The sequence below is a fragment of the Apodemus sylvaticus genome, chromosome 9 (genome assembly GCF_947179515.1).
Source record: "Apodemus sylvaticus chromosome 9, mApoSyl1.1, whole genome shotgun sequence".
Classification (NCBI taxonomy): domain Eukaryota; kingdom Metazoa; phylum Chordata; class Mammalia; order Rodentia; family Muridae; genus Apodemus; species Apodemus sylvaticus.
The window spans coordinates 103592262-103617868 of record NC_067480.1 but is presented as its reverse complement, the minus strand read 5'-3'; the positions used below and the strand labels follow the sequence as shown (position 1 = coordinate 103617868).

General features: G+C 45.7%; 1 protein-coding gene across 5 annotated transcripts in view; it reads right to left on the bottom strand.

Moving 5' to 3' along the window:
• The window catches only part of Dst (dystonin), a 397313-nt gene that overhangs the window by 332811 nt on the left and 38895 nt on the right, over nucleotides 1–25607 (bottom strand). For all 5 annotated transcript variants that reach the window (XM_052192861.1, XM_052192851.1, XM_052192852.1 and 2 more), the window contains exon 3: nucleotides 3677–3880. In XM_052192861.1, the coding sequence (XP_052048821.1) occupies nucleotides 3677–3880 (204 nt within the window). The remainder of the gene's footprint in view (nucleotides 1–3676; nucleotides 3881–25607) is intronic.

Below are 25607 nucleotides of genomic sequence, written 5' to 3'. Positions count from 1 at the left end.
CCGATTTCCAGAAGGCACAATATTCCTCCTCTGGAAACTGAGCACTTGCCCCAGGTCTCTGACAGTAATTAAATGTAAAGCAAAACAGAAAGGAGCACAGGAAGGGAGCACAGTAGAGAGGAGCACAGGGAAGGGAGCACAGCCCAGGAACTGGGAGGCAAATGCAGAGAAGTGCAGCCTCCCCATTACAACAATGAAAGCTGCTACAGTTTCAATCTGGAGAGTCCTCCGTGGTCTCCTACTCTGGAAGTGCATTCAGTGCCTTGTCTATGGCGCTATCCAAAGGCTGTGAGGTGAGGGAGGCAGAGCCTGGCCGGAGGACAGGGCTCACTGGGCACTGGTCTTGGAAGGTGCTGCTGCCCTGGCTCCAGCCTGCACCCCTTTCTTGCCTAAGCCTCATGAACACGCTCCTACCATCTGGAGCTGGGCAGTTCTGCACCTCCCAGTAATAGAGAATAACCTTCTGACAGCAGGAAACAAAAACCAGCCTTCTCTCCCGTTTCTATTAGATACGCCATTCCCAGCAGTGAAAAGGTGATTAATGCAGTATTTACGGACTCTAGGATTCAGAAGTGTTTTGTACTCTCTAAAATATTAAAGCCCAAAGGAGGAGATAGATCTGTCCTTCCTGCTCCAATGTGGTTCAAGATCTCTAGATATCAGTGACAGACCGTAAGACAATCAATCTCAAGACACATTTACTAAGAGAAAATTAGGATAAACTGGTTGTCTGTCTACTCAGCTTTAGAGACATCTCATTCCCCAAGGAGTGCCATAAGAAGTGTATGCATTATTGATTAAGTTTCTATTAGTGATCCCCATTACACACCTTACAGGCGTACTTGAGTATGAATTATGAATTCAGGATAAGCTAGTGAGTATGTTATAGCCTAAGGCCCCGAATGCATTCCACACGGCGTGCCGTCATGATGCAAGCTGGCTGAAGTAAGTGCAGTCATGATTTTCCTTGCCTGCTCCTTCCCTGCTAGGGAATCAAACCCACGCCATTCGCAAGTCGGGTGAGCACTTTACCACAGAGCTACAACCTCAGCCACCTTCATAGTTCCTGATTCTTCTCTGCCATTACTCTGCCCACCTTTCTTATTCACAAGTCTTATTAACACTGTGACTACAAGTGCCTGGATTGGCTCGCAGAAGGTCATTAAAATAATCCTGGGTCACTAAAGTTGATGTCATCTCAGCCCATCTCTAAGCCACAGCGAGAGTTCTTCTTGCAGCAAGGTGTGGCAGCACTGACTTCGTGGGAGCAGAAGTGAGAAAAAGAACAGGTCTGGGCCTGTGTTGAATGGACTGCGACAGCAGGTACTAGTGACTGTAGATAACTAAATCCATCAGAGGGCACACACCATTCAGTCCACAGGCAACATAAAGTTAGCAGTGGCCAGACTATGTCAAAAGTTTGGGCAGAAATCATATGACACAAGGAACCAACCATCTCCTGGTCGCTGACTGACAATTTCCGGCCTTCAGAAGACTCACTGGAGATGCAATCAGGTGGGGGAGTGTGCATCCCCTGCTTCGAAGAATACACACCATCTCCAGATTCCCTTCTGCTAGGAAGAGATGACAGAGCTCAGGCCTGACACCTAGATTACTGCAGTAGTCACTGACCTGTCCCAGCCTGCCCTGCTGCCCATGCTACTTATGTTAAATCTTCCTAAGGCCACCATAGTCGCCCAGCCTTGCCTCTGTGAAGCACAGAAACTGCTTGTGTGCAATTGTTTCGACCACAGCCTGCTTCCAGGATTTCTTTTGTACCCGTTTCTCTTATGCAAAACCCCCACATAACTTAAGTAAATCCAAACAGTTCTTCATACCCCTTCCTCTCTTCTCCCTGAATGCATCATTCCCTGCCTAGCACTTCCCACTGTAAATATCAATCACAGGTCCTTGCCAATAAGCAGTTCTGTTGCAAGTGATTCATTGTAAACAGGACCCTTCTGCTGGCCTAGTCACTAAACCTATTTCCACATGTGACCTGCCACCCAGTGACCCGAATGGAATGGCTTCTGTGTTTTTAGAGTTCGCAGAGGTATTATCAAGTCACATCTTAACAGTTTCCTTAGGCTGTCAGCACAGGAAATGGAACCGTGGGCTGTGCATAGCATGAGGATAAACCAGGTGAATAGACCTTTATCTTAGTCAGGGTTTGTATACCTGCACAGACATCATAACCAAGAAGCAAGGTGGGGAGGAAAGGGTTTATTCAGCTTAGACTTCCACACTGTTGATCACCAAAGGAAGTCAGGACAGGAATTCAAGCAGGTCAGGAAGCAGGAGCTGATGCAGAGGCCATGGAGAGATGTTGCTTACTGGCTTGTTTCTCCTGGCTTGCTCAGCTTGCTTTCTTATAGAACCCAGGACTACCAGCCCAAGGAAGGCACCACCCACAAGGGGCCCTCCCCCCTTGATCACTAATTGGGAAATGTCTTACAGCTGGCTCTCATGGAGGCATTTCCTCAAGGGAGGATCCTTTCTCTGTGATAACTCCAGCCTGTGTCAAGTTGACACACAAAACCAGTCAGTACAACCTTCTAATGCTAAAACAATATAACATCCCTGCAGTTCAGAAATATTATTTTTAAAGCTTTCAAATAGCCATTTCTCAAGGCCCAAATCCTTAATCATCACAGTGTTGGTTAGAAAATCCTTGGGCCAGAACCCTCCAAGCTGAGATACCAGAGCACTTAGAATAATGTGCTCAGAAAATGAGATGATTACCAGCCAGGTGAGCTCCAGTGCCCCCAGGGAAGTCTGTGAACAGGTGAACAGGACACGTGACTAGTGTCTTAGTTACTGCCATGACCAAAACGTCATGACCAAGACAACTTGTAAAAGAAAACATCTAACCTGGGGCTCACTGTTCCAGAGGCTTAGCGTCTCTGACCATTGTAGGGAGCGCAGCAGCAGGCAGGTGGCCATGACGCTGAAGGAGAAGCTGAGAACTCACATCTTGAGACGACAACCACTGGGCACAGAGAGGGCCCTAACTGGGAACAGCTTAGGCTTTTGAAACCTCAGAGTGCACACCGAGTGAGACATCTCCTCCAACAAGGCAGCACCTCCCTATCCTTCCCAAACAGTTCTGCCAATGGGGGAGGGGCAGGCATTCAAATATGTGAGTCTATGGAAGCCATACTCATTCAAACCGCCATAGTTAGGGAGACAGAGCCTTTTGCTTTCTCACAGTTGAAAGCCTAGAGTTAGAAGTTCTTCCAGAGTTACCCTGAGCTGAGTCCCAGCCCTAGAGACTCCTGGAAAGGGGATCAGTCAGCAGCACAGATTCCAGCTCCAGCCCCTCTTCGTTGCTTTCTCTCTCCTGATACTGACTCTACTGTTGCTGTGATGCCTTAGCACACCGCAGCCTGCCAGCCTTTTAACTCTAGGGCCCCCATCCTCATTCCAGACCACAGCTTCAAGGGCACTAGGAACTCCCTAAGTTTTAGATCAGAATCTGCACATGCTCCTGCCTCTGCCAATGACCTACCCAACACCTTCTCAGAAAGCACGACCCTTCCTTTATGTGAACAGGCAGTCACTTTATGGGGATCACAACAGGACAGCCCAATCATTTGATCCAAACTTATTTGAGTGAGTGATTTCACCACTTGACTGTTAATCGACACTCTTAGCAAAGACAGTTCTCTCTACTTACAGGCCTTCTGGTTGAAGCACCTTGAACAGAGTGATAGAATTCTGGCTGCACCCGGCTATTTTTCTTGATCCTTCGCTTGATCCTCCCCGATGACTCTTGTTCACTCTGATGATGAACTTCCACCACAGGCTTTATTTCTTCCAATCGGGCAGCAGCAGCCGCTGCAACTCGCCTCCTGATGTGTCGGGGGCTGGCTCGGAATCCCTGTGGCAGGAAACACACACACACGGGAATTCAGACTTCCACTGAATTTGTATAAATATTTTCTGGAGTTAGTTAAACTGAGTGCTCCCCAAGACCCCTAGTCAATGAAATCATTTACATTCCCAATGAGAGTCTAAGAGGTTCAACGTGCGTGAAAAAATTATCCACAGGACTCAGGGCACGGCTATGTCAGAAAATGACCTTGAGATCTCGTAGGCTGATGGAGGACTGAAAAGGGAAGAGGACCTGCTCCGCTTCCCTATTGTTCAGAATGCTAAACATGTTTCAGAGGACGGGGTGGGACATAGAACACGAGACCAGATGGGTAATTAGTTTTAAATGCCAAGAACACAGTCTAAAAGTCACCTGGGAACGCGAGTCTCACTGAGGAACTGTCTAGATCAGGGCTGTGGGCATGTATGAGAGTAACTGCCTTGACTATATTAATCAAGTGGGGAGGTCGTCCCATAGTAGGCAGCACCATCCCCTACGTCTGGGTCCTGGAGTCTATAGAAGAGGACAGAGATGGAGCACAAGTAACCATGTATGCATTCATTCTCTCTCTGCTCCTGGCTGTGGGTGTAACTTGATTACTCAAGGTAGCATCTTGACATCTTTTTTTTTTTTTTTTTTTTTTTGGTTTTTTGGATTTGGTTTTATTGAGACATGGGTTCTCTGGATAGCCCTGGCTGTCCTGAAACTCACTCTGTAGACCAGGCTGGCCTCGAACTCAGAAATCCACCTGCCTCAGCCTCCCAGAGTGCTGGGATTAAAGGTGTGCACCACAACCGCCAGGCTAGCATCTTGACATTCTTACAACACTGGACTGTGACCTGGAACTGTAAGTCAGATAAACCCTGACTCCCTTAAACGTACTTTTGTTTGTGGTCTTAATTTACTACATCAACGGAAATGATGGGTAAAGAGCCCCTCTGTACCCCTGAGAGCAGACTCTCTTCAGAGGGTCCGTAGTGACGCAGAGCATCATTATGTCATACGCAAAGGGAAGGTCCAGGATGTGAGCTTGGTGTGATGCCCTGTGTCCAAATGCTGACTCACTGATAAAGCCACACAATTTATTAAACATTCCTGACTTCAGCCCCATTCTCCACGAAATGCTCACATCCTACACATAAGACTTTTAACTTCTAAACAGAGGGTATATGTAAAATGCAGGTGTTTGGTAAAACAGTCGCATGTGTTCTTCCTCTCTTGAGGTAAGGTGGGCATAGCTCTTCAGACAGAGAAACAAGTGCAAATAAGCCAGTGTGAAAAGAATTTCAGAAGTTATCAGAGATGCTCTCAGTCCTCTTGTGGCAGAGAACAAAAGAAGCAATTCACACTGAGTTCACAAGCACTTGGAATTCACACTGAGTTCACAAACACTTGGAATTCACACTAAGTTCACAAACACTTTGGAATTCACACTGAGTTCACAAACACTTGGAATTCACACTGAGTTCACAAACACACAAGCACCACTCTCCGTGGTAGCCGGTCTCAAGGGAAGGAACCGAGTGGAGCTGAGCACACTCTATATTTGGCTCAGTTTAGTGGGCGGCAGGCACTTGAAGACCAATAGTACTCATGTTCCAGGCACGGGGCGGGACTTAGGAATGAACAAATACATGCAGTGGCAGGTACATGTATGAAGTCTTGACAAGCAATGGAGATGCTCTTTGATGACACGCCAGCAGGGGAGTGTAAATCAGGCATGGAGGGAAATTAAAGGTGTCGGTAAGCAAAAGACATTCTGGGTTGAGGTGGGGGCCTCTGTGTTTGTGGTCTGTCTGAATTTTAGTAGAGTCATAGAGACTAAAAGATTGCAGTGAGGTTAACACCACCCGGAAAGCAGCATGTCCTACAGGAGGTCTGACTGTGGATGTGCCAGGTTCGGATAGGTAGTATGTGCAAGGGCTTCGGTGAAGAGCCCAGAGCGGCCTGGCATCTGACTGTGGAGACCCTGACCATGAACTGGAGGATATGAAATACAGGAGCGTACACAGAGGAGGGCCTAAGTGCGGCGGTCAACAGAGATAAACAAGGAGAAAATGCAAGCAGAATTTCAAAACTGACATCACTGGATCTCTCCATCCTTCTTGCAGCAGCCTGCTCCCATCCCGGCCCTGTGTGAGAGAGAGCTCAGCTGGTCCTCTTCAGGTCAAAATGGTTCCAGAAGATCTCTGCAGCTCCATACAGCAGCTGCTGGGTTCAACGGCAAACCGCTGGAGTCCAAGCATACACCCCTCTCCTCATCTGAATTAGACTCACAGAGGATAATTTGAGAATCTCAAGGGCCATGATTTATTCTAACCACTAGGTGGCATTAACGATCACTGCTAACTTCTCTAGTAACTGAGTGACTGACTCTAAGGTTTATTTGATATAAATGGAGATTCTCTTCTGAATGAGAAGCAGCTGTCTTTTGCTGGGTTCCCATTAGTGCTCAGCAATCAACAAATCCAAGAAGCCCCCTAAAACCATGCTTAGGAGGTAAACATGGCCTAAAGGTCTCTTAAAGTCTCTCTCTCTCTCCCTCCATCTCTCTCTCTCTCTCTCTCTCTCTCTCTCTCTCTCTCTCTCTCTCTCTCTCTCTCACACACACACACACACGTACACACGTACACACTCACGTGTACACACATGCACACACATTAGATTAAAGCATGATTCTGCAGTCAGTCTGGAGAACAAGAATCTGTCCACTCCACCTCTTCTAGAAAAAGCAAGACTGCCCAAGAAGACACTAGATGAAGAATCTGGACTTGGTTTTTTTGTTGTTTAAATTATATTATGTATGTATATATGTGTGCATGTGTATCTGTATGTGTGTGTATGTATATATGTGCCTGTATGTGCATGCATAAGTGTGTCTATGTGTATGTGTAGGGTGTGTGTGGTGTGTATGTGTATCTGTATGTGCATGTGTATCTGTGTATGTATTGCACAAATACAACTATGTGTGTGTATGTGTAGTTGTTCATGGTGTGTATGTGTGTGTGCATATGTGTCTCTGTGTGTAGGTATGCAAGTGTATCCAGATGTGTGCACATGTGTGTGTGTGCAAGTGTATCCAGATGCATGCACGTGTGTGTGTGTGTGTGTGTGTGTGTGTGTGTCCACGCCATGGTGCACCTGCAGATGTCGGAGGACAACTGCAGAAGCCGGCTCGCCTCCCACCGTATGTGTCCAGGATGGAACTCCAGCTGTCAGGTTTGGTGACAAACACCTTTATCTCCTGAGCCACCTTTCTAGCTCATACAATGCTTATTCTCTGAGTCGCAAAAGCAGAAATGAACTAAAGTATCTTTTCCCAAGCTTTCCCCCAATCTGCACAGTTTTTTTTGTTTGTTCATTTTGTTTTGAGTCTTACCACCGCGATGCAGATCTCTGTAAATTCTACTCTAAATATAACTGCATTATTTTACAATCAGATTTTCTAAGCAATCGAGTACAGCACGCAGATCTTACATCCGGCCTACTTTGATCCATTACACGTCTCTAATATTTCCTAGTTGTGTGCTCTTGGGTGGTCACTTAACTGTTTCCTTACCTGTAACGAGCGTTAATCCCTCCTCGGTCTGCAGAGGAGAATGACGGTACCACACATGCAAAGAAAGCCTACATGCTTGGCCCGCAGCATGGAGGAGGTGTCTGCTGTGATTACTACATATACTTTTATAAATAAAATATATTCTCAAATATACCAAGGTGTGAAAGGGAGACAGGTCACACTTCCTGCTGCAGATGCGAGCGGCCTGATCCCTGCGTGAGAGCTTGTGGCCCTGGAGACTCCCAAGCAAGTGCTCTGCAGTGAGTCTAACCACTGTGCGCTCCTGCCGGTCCTATTACTCGGCATTGGATACTGGCTGTGGTTTTCCTGCGTCCATTACGATACACTGATATTACTGTATCACGTCCTGGCTCCTGTGCGAGCACATTTCAGGCAATTCAGAGCCGTGGTGGCCAATACTGTGAAGATGAAACCATCAAGGGTCACCTGCTTTATTTCCCTGAGTCACTGTGCACATTCAAGATACTAGCTTGTCCTAAACACCAGAAACCTTGACCAGACGGAAGGAAATTTTATTTTGAGACAGCAGGTGGTGCTATAAGCTCTTTTTGGTATTAGGATTCAAAGGGATAGAGTCCTTTTCTCTCTATTCATTTGACCTTGATAACACTTGGTAGGCTGGTTTAGGGAACTGGGAGGGGTGGCGGATTCCCAAGAGGATGCCAGTCACTCTCATACCCTGACATTTCATCAAAAGAGCAGCTTGGCCACAAAGCTGGAGGATGAACTCGTGATGATCAATTAGCCATCCCTTCCTGACCCCAAACTAACAAAAGGCGCAGAGCTAAAGGAGGACAGGCAGTACAGCTCACCACAAGGCTAACAGAACAAGAAGGTAAAACACCCCATCAGAAGTATGAGGCAGCCAAATCAGAATCGACAGGGGTGAGAGAGAGAGAGAGAGAGAAAGAGAGAGAGAGAGAGAGAATGAGTGTGTGTGAATGTGTGTGAGTGTATGAGTGTGTGTGAATGTGTGTGTGAGTGTATGAGTGTGTGTGAGTGTGTGTGAGTGTATGAGTGTGTGTGAATGTGTGTGTGAGTGTATGAGTGTGTGTGAGTGTGTGTATGAGTGTGTGAATGTGTGTGAGAGTGTGTATATGAGTGTGTGTGTATGAGTGTGTGTGTGAGTGTGTGTATGAGTGAGTGTGTGTGAGTGTGTATGTGTGTGTGTGTGTATACACTTGGACATTTTAAGAGAGAGAAAGAACATGAAGTTGCGTGGGCGGGGGTGAGGGATGGCTTGGAGGGTTGGGGGAAGGAAGGAATAGGATCACAATGTGTCTGTATGAAACATTAAATAAAAACAACTGTGACTGGCTCGCCCCACCCTCACACACCCATCCTGAGTTTGGGCTGGGGTGTCACAGAACATCCTCTCAGGGACAGCACAGAAAGGGCAGTACTAGACTGCAGCTAGTTACCTCTTCCTCAGCTGTCGAGAGAAAACAAGAGTGTAATTTACACAAGTTATTGTCCTGTGCAGACCCATGACCACTTCAATAAAGACCTCCACAGACAAAGCCACCCGAGGCTGGGGCTTGGTTTTTCTGGTTCACCTATCTTCCTGCCCTGCCCTGCGTTCTACCCACTCATTCCCTGAGTTCCAGTTCTGTTAAACATCTCTTCCACCTGTCTGGTTCTCTAGGAAAGGTTTGGAGAGGGAGGTTCCCTGCCCTCAGGCCACCCCACTCAAGCATAGCCGTGACTTCCTGCTCTCTGCTAACACCGGGGTCACATGTTTCTCTCAACTTGACAAAAACCTAGACCTATGTGGGAACGGGGTGGGGGGTGGAGTCTCAGTGGAGGAAGTATCTCAATTACACTGATCTGGGGGTGTGTCTGAAGGGAGCCTCTTGTTTGCTAACTGATGAGGTAGGGCATATCCCTGGGCAGGTAGTCTGGGCTATTTAAGAAAGCAAACTGAGGGGCAATCGGGATTGGCTGGCTTCTGGGGTAGCCAGGGCAGTGCTAGTTCAGTGTGTGACAACCCACATGCCTACAGGAAGAAGCTCTTTGACAAGGCTAACTAACACCACTTTTTGCACAGCCTGGCCCTGTCTGCAAAAAACCCACCCGGGCAGGGCTACTGCAAGCTTCTGGAATGACCTTATTCTGCACCAGTATTTATGACCCGGCTCTGAGAGGAAACAGGAGAGTCCAGACTCTGAGGCCTGTGGGAGGAAGCCTGCTAGTCTTGGGCTGGCTTGCCTTGGCTTTTTGAGGTCTCCTGTTGAAGTGACCAGTCCTGCCTTCCTGGGTAATTGGGCACTGAGGGAAGGGGGAATGTTGAAGCAGAAAAGAAATCAAAAGAAAAACGCACATTTGAAACAAAGCAAGCTGAGCAAGCCAGGGAAAGCAAGCCAGAACACTCCCTCTGCCCCTCTGCTCCAGCCATGGCTTCTCCACAGCCTGTAAGCCAACTTCCCCTGGCTGTTCTGCGCCAGTGTTTGGTCAAAGCAAACAACAACAATACAGCCCCTTTAAACAGATGGTGGACATTTAGAAGCCTCACCGTAGTGGACTTCTGCCACCTTTAAGGCCATTCCATGCTTAGACTTTAATTAAGCGTGTTCTAGAGTACTGTTAGACACAGGTGTGGTATTGGACAGGAAGTGTTGACTCTCTATGTGCAGCTCCTTTGCACTCTGTTAGAAATTACTTCCCCCTTTGAGTCTGTGGATTTGAATCTTTCAGGTTCTTCGCAAGCAAACGGAAGGTGCAGCACTTACCTTTCTGTGACTACATTCCTACAGTCAGCGCCACGTCCCCGACACTCATCCAAGCTGGTTACACCCTGTGGACGGCTTCCTTTTAAGCAGATGATAATCACTACATGCCCTATTTTCTTCATTCACTCCTCAGGTGATTGACATTAGATTATTGGCATAGCAGCCATTTTAAGAGATGTGCAATAAATATGGGCGTACACATATCTCTTGAAGATCTTGATTCAGTTCTCTTATAAATAACCAGAAGCAGGGTCATGGGATCATAGGATGATTCTATTTTCATTGTTTGAGAAACCTCTGTGCTATACTGTTTGCCATAGTTACTATACTACTTCACACAGCCCAAAACAATGCAGAAGGACTTCAATTCCTCTACACCGGGACAACACCTTTTAAAACCATCATCATCACCACCTGTGTGCATACATGTGTGTGTTATTTGTGCATATGACTGCAGTGACACTGGAGACCAGGAGAGGGCATAGTGTAGACATTCCAGGTGATTGTGAGCCACCTGATTTGGGTGCCTGGAACCTATGCAGGTCCTCTGCAAGAGTGGAATAAGCTCTAAAGCCACAAGCCACCCCACGAGCTCTTGACAACATGTTTTTGTGACAGCCACTCAGCAGCTGACCCCTCTCTGTGACGTCTTGATGATTAGCGGTATCTCAATACATAACTCTGCAAAGATGCTCCACAGAACCTACAGCCGGCCTGTTAACTATCTGACACGCTCCCAGATTGGCTCAATGAAATTAAAGTTACCGTGTGCGGCCTTGGAATATTCAACAGGGGCCCACAAAGACTGAAAAGATTTAAGAGGAATCCGGTAGTTCCAGGATCTAAAGACCTACTGAGGTTTTTAGATACCTCGTTTTCGGCTGTTTTAAGCAGTAGACTTGACAGATTCTACCCTATATCTGTAATTGCTTTAGGTTCAAGTCTTTGGTAAACAAGAACCCTGAGTACGGGTCTGTAGGAGGCTTTTATTGGTTTAACTGAGGTGGGAAGCCACACCCACTGAAAGGGACACTGTCTCTGGGCAGGGGATTCTGGGTTGAGGGTGGAGAAGACAGGCTGCGTGCCAGCGTGCCTCGTGGACATCTGGTGACTAACGGCCTCCAGCTCCGGCCATCTCTACTGCCCACAACCATGAGCCGTATAACCTGGAGTTGTGAGACAGATAAACTCTGTCTTTCTTGAAGATTATTTATTTTTATTTATATGAGTTCAGACACACACCAGAAGAGGGCATAGGATCCCATTACAGATGGTCGTGAGCCAGCATGTGGGTGCTGGGAATTGAACTCAGGTTAGTGCTCTTAACCACTGAGCCATCTCAAGCCCAAAACTCCAGCCCAAAACTCTCTCTTTTTTTAAGCTGCTTCTGTGAGAGTATTCCATTATAGCGAAAGGAAATAAAACTAAGGCCTCCATCAAAGCCTCTCCTTTGAGAGTTTGATGGAGAAATATTGGTGCTTAGGAGTCTGTATTATTATTATTATTGGGGATTAGGCGTCTGTATTATTTTTTTTTCATTTTTTTTCTTTTTTTTTCTTTCTTTCTTTCTTTTTTTTTTTTTTGGTTTTCTGAGACAGGGTTTCTCTATGTAGTCCTGGAACTCACTCTGTAGACCAGGCTGGCCTTGAACTTAGAAATCCGCCTGCCTCTGCCTCCCAAGTGCTGGGATTACAGGCGTGCGCCACCACTGCCCGGCTAGGCGTCTGTATTATTATTGTTATTGTTATTATTATTATATGTAAGTACACTGTAGCTGTCCTCAGACTCTCCAGAAGAGGGCATCAGATCTTATTACGGATGGTTGTGAGCCACCATGTGGTTGCTGGGATTTGAACTCAGGACCTTCGGAAGAGCAGTCACTGATCTTAACCACTGAGCCATCTCTCCAGCCCAGGAGTCTATATTTTTAAACAAGCTGCCAGCAGGTTCTAATCCTGTCGGTCTGCAGATCAAGCTCGCAGTGACCAGACAGGACTAACAGAGGCTGTGCCGGAGACCGTGAGTGAAGAGCGCATCCCCAGCAGCCGCTGGTCTGGTCTAGATGGGTCCTGCTGTGTCCTCTCCAGACTCTGCTGTGGCTGTGCAGTAGAGATGCAAGAAACTCAACTCCGTGCATTGAGAACACAGCCTGGCTTGTTTTCTTAAGAGTTCTACCAAGTTACTCATGCAAATACAGTGTGTATCTGATTCTGCACCCAAAACCACCTGAGACCACAAGCACAGACTACATTGCTGAAGAAGTAAACATCAAAATACCAAAAGGAAACTTGGAGTTTGGAATTACTTGACTTATGACATCTTCTTCTCTAGAGACATTAAGTGCTTTGAACTTAAAGGCTACGATGAGCTGTAGCAGGCGTCAGTATGTACACAGAGAACAACTCCACTCTCCTCCTAGCTGACATCTGCAGTCCAGAACGCTGTGCAAATTCTTTCATTTTTCCAGTCATTATCAGGTAATTAAAAGTGCTCTTGCTATTTATGAAGACGGCCTCATCCCAACGAGGTCACCTCCCTCTTCAGTTTCCCAAAAGAGCCACAATAAACACCCAGACATCTTTTGTGCCAACAAACTCTAAATCAGACCGTTCACAGTCCGACTGCTTCTGCTGAGACTACTTTTAAACCAACCGATCTGCCCGATCTGGCCGTCTCTGCCTTCTGGAATTATCACACAGGATCTGGCACCAGCTCTGCCGCAGTCTTCATGGACAGCGGCCAAGTTTTCTCAGTGGTCTCTTTTAAGCCGTTCTCATTACACTTAAGGCTGAGGGTGGAACTTGGGGCGACAAGAGACAATTTCCTAATCTCTTACTGTGACCTACCTAATACTTCAGCTACTAACCATGTGTGGCTATTCTCATTCAGACTTTATTTTGCTTTGTTTTTAGTTATTTTTCAGAATGTGTACCCAGGAGGACTGTGTTAACATCATTTCCAATCCCCCTCCTTCCTCCAGTTCTTCCTGTGCCCCCCTCTCAAATTCATGGCCTCTTTAGTCACTGTTACATATATGTGTACATATGTGTGTGAGCACAACTGAATCCATTAGTGTTTATCATAGGTGTATTTGTTTAGGAGTGACCACTTGGGAAATACATAACCTATCCGGGCTCTTCCCTGGAGAAGACCAATTCTCTCGGGAGGCAATGACCCCCTGTATCTCTTCATCTAAGGGTGACGCCATGTGCAAAGTCTCCCATCTACGCTGGAGAGGCAGCTGGTGTGGTTATTAATCTGGTCTTGTTCAGATGACCATGTTCCTGTGGATTCATGGATGCAGTTTCCTTACCATATATAGAAAACACTATCTCTCAGCAGACGCCCCCAGGGCTCCAGCTCTTATCTGTCCTCCCTATCCTTCCTGTTCCCAGATCCTCAGGTGCTAGCAGGGCGGTGCTGCGGACGTATGCACCGGGGCTGGGAAGCACGCAGTCAGCTGGTTTCTACATGTTGACCAGTTGTGGATTTCTGTGATGGTCGTTTCTGCTTTGAAAAGTATCTTTCTCGATGAGGGATGAGAGCTACACTTACTTATGGGTGTAAGGAAAAGTATTAGGAATGTTATTAAAGACTTTATGGCACTGGGGCAAGTTCAATAGTTTATGGCTCTAAGGGGAAAAAGCATTGTCACCTCAAATGGATGAATTTCATTCACTCATTCATTTTGTTAACTCATTTCATTCATTTCATTCATTCACTTCATTTATTCCATTCATTCATTCATTCACATTATATATGTATTTTTAGGGAAACATAAAATGTGCATCTCCGCATGGCTTTTTCAAGCATTCTTAGTGTGATTTACCCCTCCCCTTCCCTCTGTCTGTACTGCACTTCCTCCCCATTTTGATTTAAACCACTGCTGCAGTTTCTCTCGTCCCTTCCTTCCTTCACAGCACACAGCCACCACTAGCCAGCCCCCTTTTCCACATCTCCTTCTCCCTCACCCACCAGCCTGGTCTTATTACTCACATTTCTCCAGTCACTCCAGATTATAGCCTCACATCTAAATACCCAGAGCTAGAGTCCACAAATACGGAGAATACACTGGGGAGTCGCCATGGATAGGTATAGCCAGATGGTGTGGTAGATCTACTTCTAGCTTTTGGAGAATTAGCCACTCCGATTTCCATAATGGCCGCACCAGTCTGCAATCCCACCGACAGCAAATAAGGGTTCTCCTTTCCCACACATTCATCCGCACCAGCATCGTGGTCAGCCATTTTCTTGATTCTAACCATTCTGGCTGGGGTAAGATGAAATCCCACAGTGGTTTTTATTTGTGTTTCAGTGATTGCTAAAGATGGTGTACACGTAAAAGAGATGTCCTTATCTGAGAACTAGGGAGTTCTCAGGTCATTGGCCCACACTTTCATTGGGACATTTGTTTTTGTTGATTCTTTGGTTTTTGAGTTCCTTCTATAGTCTAGATATTACCCGTCTACTGGATGTACAGCTAGCAAAGGTTCCTTCTCACTCTGTGGGGCTCCTCTCCACTCATCTGATTAATTCAAGCTTTTTAGATCTATGAGGTCAGTCCCATTTTGGCTGTAATTACTCAGCCAAGGAGTCCTATTCAGAAAGTCTCTTCCTACACTTACATCTCGTAGGGGCAGCCTAGGATTTCTGGTACTCTTGGTGGTTCAGGATTCACATTGAGGTCTTTGGTCCATTTAGGGCTGATTTTTGTGGAGGCTGATAATCATGGGTCTAATTTAATCTTCTACACGAGGGCGTTCAGCTTCTCCAGCACCATTTGTTGAAGATGTTGCCTTCTCTCCAGATTGATTTGACCAACCCATGAGCATGGTTATGTCTTTCGTTTTCGGTGTAGAGGTCCTTCATCTCCTACACAGTTTTGTTGTTGTTTGGTTTTGTGTGTGAATGTGTGTTTATTTCAGATGCTATTGGAAACAGGAGAGTTTCGCTGATATCTTTTCTCTGCATGTCTGTCACTGGGCTTTGTCTATGATTGTCTCTTAAGTTTGGCTTTGTATCCTCCCACATTGCTCAAAGTGTTGATCATTTCTAGCCGATCTCTTATGTATCACATTGAATTATCCTCAGATAATGGTACTCTGACATTTTCTTTTCCATTCTGTATCCTTTTAAATTCATTCTCCTTCCTCAATGCTCTAACTAGTGCCCGGAATGCTATACTGAGAAGGAGTTGGAAGTGTGCACATCCGTGTCTACAGATATCTGTTAAGTCCGCTGGATGTATGATATCAACCAGATGATTTTCAGCTTGGCCTTTTTTTTTTTTTTTTTTTTTTTAGATGGCCTGTCCTGGAGCAACTGGGCATTGAAATCATCCACTATTATTGAATTGGAGTTAATAAGTGTCTTTAAGTCCAATAATATGTTTTTATGGAATTGGGTGTGTCAGTTTTATGCATATTATCTTTATAATGTGAATATCTTCTTAGTTAATTGCTCCTTTGATTAAAATGATATGGTCTTCCTTGGTAGTTAGGGTTTTACTGCTGTGAACAGACACCATGACCAAGACAACACTTATAAGGACAACATTTAATTGGCTCACAGGTTCAAAGGTTCAGTCCATTATCATCAAGATGAGAACATGGCAGTATCCAGGCAGGCATGGTGCAGGAGGAGCTGAGAGTTCTACATCCTCATCTGAAGGCTGCCAGTGGAAGACTGACTTCCAGGCAGCTAGGATGAGGGTCTTAAGCCCTGCCCACAGTGACACACCTACTCCAGCAAAGCCACACCTCCTAATAGTGTCATTCCCCGGGCCAAGCATATCCAAACCATCACACCTTCTTTATCTCTTCTGATTATTTTAAGTTTGCAGTCTATTTTGTCAAATATTCTGATAATGAGACCCACCTTCTCTCTGGTTTCATATCCGTGGGATACTTTTTTTCATTTTTTCCCTCTAAAGTGGTACCTGTCTTTGAAGATGAAATTCTTTTACAGAGCAGAAAGGTAGATTTCATTTCTTAATCCATTAGACTAACTTGTATCTTTTGATTAGGGAATTGGAGTCACTAACATTTAAAGTTATTGATAAGTCTATTTATTGTGGTTATTTTATTGTTTTCTCTTATTTACAGGGTTGTTTGGTTCCTGTGGAGCTGTTCTGTTGTCTTCTTTATGTACCACTTGAATATGCTAATTCCTCTCTTCAGTCAAAGTGTAACTTCTGGTATTCTATGTGGGGCTGGTTGAGTGGACATGGGTTCTTCTGATGAGATAACATGGAGAGTTTTTGTTCTCTCCTTCAGCAATGGAAGATAGTTTTGCTGGGCACAGTAGTGTAGATTGGCATCCATTGCTACAGGTCTTCTGGCTTTTAAAGTTTCCATTGACAAATCAGCTTTTATCCAATGGGTATTCTTTTATACAAGTGGTTTCATGAGTGAAGCTTCAATACCCTCTCTTTCTATAGTTAGTATTTTTGCTCTAATATACCTTGGAGAGGACCAAAAAGGTCCTGTATTCTGTGTTTCCTGTATCTTTGTGGGTATGTCTTTCTTGAATTTGGGGATGATTTCTGTTATGATCTTATTGAAGATCAAGTCTAATTCAGTGACCTGGATTCTTCTCCTTCATCTGTGCTTATAATTTGAAGATCTGGTCTTTCTATGGTGTCCCAAAATCCTACATGTTGTGTATGTGTGTGTGTGTGTGTGTGTGTGTATGTGTGATTTCCCATATTCTTTGTTTAAATAGTCCAGTTAAATGGTCCTCTACTTTATCTTCAGGTCCTGAACTCTAGCTTTTATTTTATCTACTATACATAAAAGCATTTGCACTAGTTATGTTCTTGCTGTGATAACCAGGGCAGTGTATAGAATGAACCATCTATTTGGGCTTACAGTCCTAGATGGGTAAGAATCCATGGTGGCAGAAAGAACATGCAACAAAAGCAGGCATTGCTGCAGAACAGGAAGCCAACCCCACCCATCTTGAATCAGAAGCATGCATTGGAGAGAACCAACTGGAAGAGGCATGGGATCCCTAAACTTTCAGAGCCTAACTCCAGGGACATGCTCTCTCCACTAGCCCACGCCTCCTAAAGGTCCTCACAAAGTTCCACCTGGAGACCAAGTGTTCAAACATCTGAGCCTACGGAGAACATTCTCACTTAACTCACCTCACTTCCCCACAGTTTTTTTAACTGACCTATTAAGGTCTTTCAATTCCACTTTCATGCCAGCTTCAGATATCTATCATATCTTCATAATTCTATCTCTTTGTTTAATCCACTTTCTTTTTTTTCTCTTTCTTACCTTTTTTTTTTTTTTTTTTTTTTTTTTTTGGTTTTTCAAGACTGTGTTTCTCTGTGTAGCCCTGGCTGTCCTAGAACTCACTCTGCAGTTCCATGTAGACCATGCTAGCCTAGAACTCAGAGATCCACCTGCCTCTGTCTCCCAAATGCTGGGATTAAATGAGTGCACCACCACTGTCCAGCCTTAATCCACTTTCAAATCCCAACTTGCCTTCTTCATTCATTCAGCTACTTATTTGTCTTGGACATCACTGAGACTCTTTTGCTATCACCTAAAGTTCATTGAGCTGTTTGTGCCTTCTTTAAACTTCTTCGGTGATGTTTATGATTGTTCTTTTAACTTCTGTGTCCTGGGGTTTACAGGTAACTCATAAGAGAACCCTTTAATAGGACTAGTGGGTTGAGGTGGCACAGTATCGTGATGTTTCACATTTATATGAATTTATATCTATATTAATTTATATATTAATATATTAATGTATGAACGTGTGTGTGTGTGTGTGTGTGTATAATTATATATAATAATTATATGACCTTGGCATGTTAACTTCTTTCCTTGGTTGTATGTCTGATGTGGGATTCTAGGCTGCCTCAGACTGGGTCAATGCAGGAACTATGTGACCAGAGCTGGATTTTGTTGAATATGAAGATGGTACATGTAGTCTGAGTTCTGGGAGACTCACTAGGGGATGCTGGTACTTATCCAAAGCCAGTGTTTTAATCGTGCATCCACAGCCAAGCCTGGGAATGTAAGAATGGAAGGTTAAGGGAGCTAGCCCTGTGAGTCGCATTTAAATATTAACTAATTTATATTTAACTTCACGTTCATCAGTCTTCTCCCATCTGTGACTCTTTAGATCCTCAATGTTGTCTCCGCATTTCTAACTTATGGGGAAAAATCCCGGATTATGGATGGATGGCTTACAGGACTGTAAATGATACACATCGGTTCTCACATTTGCTTGGTAGGGCTGTTACACAGCCATCACCTAAATGTACAAGAAAGAGAAAAACACCTGAGGCTATTCAAATGTGGTGGTGTGAATATGCTTGGCCCACGGGGAGTGGTCCTGTTAGGAGCTGTGGCCTTCTTGGAGGAAGCGCGTCACTGTGGGGTGGGCTTTGGAGGTCTCCTTCTATGCTCAGGCTCCACCCATTGCAGAAGAGAGCTTCCTAGATGCCTGAGGATGCCAGTCTCTCCTGGTTACCTTTGAATTGGCGTGTAGAACTCTCAGCTCCCTCTCCAGCACCATGCCTGCCTGGACACTGCCTCGCTTCCTGACTTGATGCTAATGGACTGAACCTCTGAATCTGTAAGCCAGCAGCCCCAATTAGATGTTTGCCTTTACAAGAATTGCTTTGGTCATGGTGTCTCTTCACAGCAATGGAAACCCTAACTGAAACATACATGGAGAAGGATGTAACAGGTGTTATAGAGAAGTGGAATACTACTGAGCTCTGGAATGAATCCCATGGAGAACTCTAGCTCCCCTCCCCAGCAATGTGGGCCTTCTGAACACAACTCTCAAACAAAATTAAGACAAAACAAATTGCACTTGCACAACTCATTACACAACCAAATGTAATTTGAGTTGCATGTCTCTCGAATATGCTGATGAGCTTTTACTTAACACCCAGCTCTCTCCCCAATTACAGTAACAGTGCAACATCTGGTTTTCAAGTGTCACCAAAGGGCCAAACGCTGTGCACGAATTATCCCACTATTTCTTGTAATTATCATCACCTGAGAAGAGAATGCTATTTTGATGCCCATTTTACAGGTAGGGTAATAAGATAACTCGGGATTTTGGCCAACACTTATTAAGTATCCGATTCAGTAATGAAGCCGGGGAAAGCTGACCTAGGCTTTCCAGCAGAGGTCAACAGGCTGTGGTTCTCTATACATCTCATATAATACTTTGTCTAAGTTTCTCGGGACCGCAGCCACGCCTATTCATTTGCATATCATCTATGGTTTCCCTGCTTCCAGGCAATGCTGAGTAAGGACAGTGGCAATGACATGACCGATTAAGTCGGAAATACTTGCTATTAGGTCCTTTACAGGGGGGTGCTCTCCAGCACCCTGAAGGGCCTCGAGCACTTCTACCACAGACTGAAAGGGAACTCTGTCTTGGTGTTTGGGTCCCCTAATCAGTGCTCTCCTCAGCAACCTGGTCTATGAAATCTAAGGTAGAGAAGCTTCCCTCTGGCAGCCATGTCTGCTCCATCTGTTTAACGTTTCACAGGCAGATTAAGCAGCATCTGTTATGTTTTTCCAAACACAGAGATGATACTACCAAAACCGCATTTGCCCAGTTTTTCTAAAAAAACCAGTATACCTATTCCCTGGTGGGTTTTCATACTTATGCTCTAATGCTGAGAAAAAAATAGAACTTGCTCAAACTAATCAACGTTACTGATTAGTAACTAGCTCAACGCGTTAATCATTGAGCTTTCCTACCCTGGCTTTTTTGGTTAGATCAAAAAATGATCAGCCACTGAAAGGGGGTCTTTCTGGGGAAAACTCCTCCAGTAAGACTTATGTGCTGAAACTGACCCATACTATTTTTTAGCGTAAATTCATCAATTACATGTTTTCTTTTTTTTTTTTTAATTCAAATGAACCCCCAAAAGAAAATAAACATGCTTGGCCTTTAAAAGACTCTTGGGAAGAACCCTAATGTTGCATTGCTACTGCAGTTAAAAGCTGAGTAGAGACTGCATAATATGTAAAAGTAGACAGGAGTAACTTTCCGGGTGCTGTGAGCCTCTGTCCAGATTCCATTCCTCAGACAGCTGTTTCTCCAGTGGCTAAAATTCTACCTGGAAAATCCTTTCTGCCCACTACAGCTGGCTGCCGGTCTGATATCACACCCTTCACCCTGCCCAGGCCAGCCCAAAGCCACTCCACGAGGAGGAGGGTCTGCTTCCAACAGGACAACTCTGATACTTTCCATGAGGTCAGTGGGTGTTCTTGCAAATGGACTTCTCTCTTCTAACTCCTCGGCCAATCTGCAGGCAGCCTCTATCTCCAGTCACAGTCTGTCCCCTCAGGAAGCCGACCTGTGACCCACGAGTCTGAGTTCCTAAACAGTGCCTGCAGTGCCGCTTAGGGACCTTACTTAGTAGTCAAGGACAGCAAACCCATTAATACAAGGAAGAACAGCGCTAGTGCCCTGCAGTGGTGGCACAGACTTTAATCTCAGCATTCTGGAGGCAGAGGCAGGCGTATCTCTGAGTTCGAGGCCAGCCTGGCCTACAGAGTGAGTTCAAGACAGTCAAGGCTACACAGAGAAACTGTCTCAAAAAAAAACAAACAACAACAACAACAACAACAACAACAAAAAAAAAAACACGAAAACGAACAAGCGGACTGTGGTGGTGCACACCGGCCCGCAGAGTGCTCAGGAGTCTGGGCCAGGAGGATTGTGAGTTCAAGGCCACCCAGGGCTACATTTTAGGAAGACCCTATCTCAAAAAGAAAAGAGAGAGAGAATAACTACGTAACACTGGCCAAAATATACATCTCAAACAGGCACCAGTATGCTGCAGAAACAGCAGTCTCGCGGCACCGCAAAGCGGGTCCCAGATAAGAATTCTAGAAGCATGCTAAGATGGCACACAAAGTCAGAGTCAGTCAGGAAGAGAGACTGCCTGCAGAGCAGTAGCAGAGTCAGTGCAATCTGCTCTGGCAGCAGCTAGGTCTCACAGCCTTGGGCCCAGACAGTCATGCGCACGCACGCAATGGCAGGCAGGCTCTATAAATAGCCCCGCCACAAGCAAATCGTAACCCAGCCTTTGTAATTACAGATGAATGTGAGCACAATCTGTCTGCGAGCAGCCCTTTTCAGATTTAAAGAGTCACAGACAATAATCCCTAGTCTGCAAATAAAGAGTCACCATCGTAGACCGTGTGTGTAAGAAATCCTTTCCAAGACAAGACATCGGGAGATAGGACCGAAATGAGCCTATTTAATGGAGTGTCCGAAACGTCCGTGGGACCCTGCCTGCTCCCCACTGCTCTGCAACCTGTCCCAGATCGAGCAGCGCTAAAGTGGGAGGAGTTAAAGGCAAGATTTTACAGTGAGATGTGACTATATATGATGAGTGACACTTAGAGACCGGCACGAAGGCCTGTCGCAAGAGAGAAGCCAGTGCAGAGAGGTGTGAGAAACAGAGAGAATCATGGGAGAAGCCAAGCAGCAAAGCAAGCAGAGGGGTGGGGCCAGGGACACACTGGAAGACAAAAAAACAGGAGGGGCTCTGAAAATTTAAGTCATACTAAAATCCTAAACGCTTCTTGAGTACCTCGGCGGCAATCCTTACAGCTTTCCAATGGCCACTAAACACTGAAAGTTGTTAAGACACAAAAATAAGCTTATGAGGCAGCGAAGAAGAAACAACCCAAGATATAGGCGGCGGACAATGGGTTAAGAGATAGAGCTGGGCGGTGGTGGTGCACACCTTTAATCCCAGCACTCAGGAGGCAGAGGCCAACAGATCTGAGTTTGAGGCTTTATAGTTAGTTCGAGGACAGCCAGGACTACAAGAAGAAACCCTGTTTCAAAAAATACTTAGAAGGAGGGAGGGAAGGAGGGGGGAGGGAGGGAAGGAAGAAGAGAGATGGATCAAAGAAAAGAAGTAAACATAGAAACCGAACTGCTTACACAGTGGGGGAGGGAGGACCTGTGGAGAAACAATCTTACAACTACGTCTGTTATCAACAGCACCCTCTAAAAATCTGTTCTCAAGGAGCAGCTTCCTCTCGAGGTCCACCTATGTCTGTTCCAAAACACTATTTCTGTAAAAACATTCCTGAGGTTGAGGCCAACCCTATCCTAACTTGGGCAGTGTTGGCCACAAAGTAGATGGTGTAGCACCAGCTCAAGCTGTGACCGACGGGAGGGACATGAAGCAGGAAGGCAAGCCTGCAGCGCGCAGAGGTCCCTGGGTCTGCACTGCCACCAAGGGCGTGGCCACATAAAACACAGGAACTGGGCAGGATTCTGGGGTAAAGGTCCCAAACCCCCCTGCAGGTCCTCATGTGCCATCCCCAACGCTCTGCAACCTACCCCAGAGCCAGCAACTAGGAAGAATCACACGTCAACAACTCCGGGTTGCTAAACATTTTAAACATCAATAACGAACATCAGTGAACGAAGTTAATCAGTGCTGCTGGAGTTTGGTGCCGGAGCTCTGAGCAGGACTTCAAATCCCAAAGGTGCAGAAAAGGGAGGCATCATCGGTTAGGGTTAGATGTCTTTCCAAGACTCCTATCAAGCCCCCCAGGCTGGCTGCCACGTTGGAACCAACGAGCAGAGGTCCCGGCATGCACTGCGCTGGTCAGAAATGCCTCCAAACAGCCCCAGCCCCCACCGCTGTGCGCAGAAGAGGAAAGGCTGATTAATGCTCCTGACCATATTATGGGAGTGAGCTTTGGCCCCTGCTGAGATGAAGTGTGTATTTGGTCTGTGTTCAAGACTTAAATGCTTTTCTGGCAGTACATTCTCTTTCAAAATCTGCTTACTCTGAAGGTGTACTTATCAGAAAGCTGGGGGAGGGTTATGGGGGGGGGGGTGTTCCGTGACCTAACACCGCTGATAATGTACACTGAGTAAAGAGGAGAAAGGGGGAGCAGGACATAGGCTTCCCGGCAGTCGGAGGTCAATGCGGTCACTGAGAAATGCTGTGCAGTCAGTTTTTGTCACAGCCCCTTGCAGTGTCCAGTTCTCCTGCTCTCCCTCCATTCGCCACGCCCCCTCCGCACTCAGCGTTGCACAGAAGGCAGCAAGCCACGCCCCCCCTCCGCACTCTTGGAGCACTGCCTAGACCTCAGCAAGCACTGCCCCAGAGGCCGCTCTCCCGGGAGGATACTGAGTCTCGAGCACCCACTAAAGCTATGGTGATGTCCAACCTTCCCTGAAGTCTCCCTGATATTCCTGCAAGAACTACAAACTTTCCAACCTCCACCCCTTGACTCTGGTTGAGGTCCCCAGTATAGGAACTTGACTGGAGTTTGTTCCAGTGTAAGTTTTTATAGCACTTTTTTTCAGCCTGACTTATGCACAATGCGTTCCTGGCCATGAGGGCCCCACCCTGACTCCACCCTACCCCACCCTGACCCCACTCCACCCTGACCCCACCCCACCCTGACCCCACCTACTCCACCCCTGTTGGGTTCTGTTTCTCCTACCTATGTGTTTTCAGACTCTCCACTGGTTTTGACTTTGGTTCTCCCCCCCCCAACCCCCAAACAGGGTCTCTCTGTGTAGCCCTGGCTGCCCTGGAACTCATTCTGTAGACCAGGCTGGCCTCGAACTCAGAAATCTGCCTGCCTCTGCCTCCCAAGTGCTGGGATTACAGACGTGCACGGTTCTTCTTAAGCTTTTACTAGTCTGAAATGCTCAGAAAACACTGATCACATAACATAAGCACTCCTATAAATTTAACACTAGTGTTTGAACTAAAAATCTGCTCTATCCTCCTAGAAACATCCTTCCGAAACAATCCCTAGCAGTTAACACAGATCATATTCATCTTCCTAGATTCACAGAGATTTAACAAGAATTCAGATAGTATTTCAAATGCACATCTAACTGAATAATTCTCCAACATATGGCTGCTCTGTACATTGTCATATCACTAACTCAAATTGATATGCTTTACATTTTAATTGTATGGAATACAAGAAGCAAGGTATATCCATGTGTGTTTCCCTAGGCTAGTTAGTTCATCAGCTTGGCACAGGCTAGAGTCACTGGGGAAGAAGGAAGCTCAATTGAGAAAATGCCTCTATCAGATTGGCCTATAGGCCAAGCCTATGAGGGTATCTTCCTAGTCAATGACTGATGTGGAATGGCCCAGGCCACTCTGGGCAGTGCCATCCCTGGGCAGGCAGTCCCGGGAGGCATAGGAAAGGTAGCTGACCATGAACCTGATGAACCAATCGGTAAGCGGCATTCCTCCATGGTCTCTGTTCAGGCCCCGCCTCCCAGTTCCTGTACTGCTTGGCTTTCCTCCTTTGCTCCCCTTATGACTGTTAACTGGACCACAGAAACCGTTAACCCTTCCCTCCCCAGGCGGCTTTTGACCGTGATCTTAATCACAGCAGTAGGAAGCAAACCAGGATTACCTAAATCTTTTTTATTTAGAAGTAGAGTTAGCATTTCATTAAAAGCTTGGTGCTAAGATGACTCGGCAGGACCCTGGCCTCTGACCTCCACACATGTGCTGTGACCTGCACACACTCACACACACACATGCACACTAAGTAAATAATTGAAAAGAAAAATGAGTAACGTAAAAATTACAAATTTCATTTCTAGCACCATTGTGAAATCCCATTTTCATTTCATCTCAGTAACAGTGGACAGCGTATACCTGTACCTGTTACCATGCTAGCAAGCAAATATTATTAATTGGCAACTGTTTATCAGTAAATGGAGACAATCTTTCATATTTATGTAAGCCATTGTTTTAATTATCTGCTCAGAAACTCTTTGTTCATTTTTCTACAATTTTTTTTTTTTTTTTTTTTGTATTTGGTTTTTTCCGAGACAGGGTTTCTCTGTATAGCCCTGGCTCTCCTGAAACTCACTCTGTAGACCAGGCTGGCCTCGAACTCAGAAATCTGCCTGCCTCTGCCTCCCAAGTGCTGGGATTACAGGCGTGCGCCACCACCACCCGGGCTTTTTCTACCATTTTTTATAGATTTATTTATTTATGCATGTGAATACACTGTTGCTATCTTCAGGCACACCAGAAGAAGGCATCCTGTTACAGATGGCTGTGAGCTACCATGTAGGTGCTGGGAATTGAACTCAGGACTTCTGGAAGAGCAGTCAGTGCTCTTAACTGCTGAGCCATCTCTCCAGCCCCTTTTATTTTCTAGAAGACTTGTCTGCCTTGAATAAAAGTACCTGCCATAGATGTAGCAAGCACTTTCCTTCTGGCAGCCTCCCTGCTGATTTTCCTATACAGAGATTCAGATTCTCCAGTTCAAACCGCCACCCTCTTCCCTTTATAGCTTCCAAATATGTCTTCATAGAGCATTTCTTTCAACTCAAATGTTTTTCTTTTTTTTCTTTTTACTTTTTTTTTCCTTTTTGTTGTTGTTGTTGTTGTTTCGAGACAGGGTTTCTC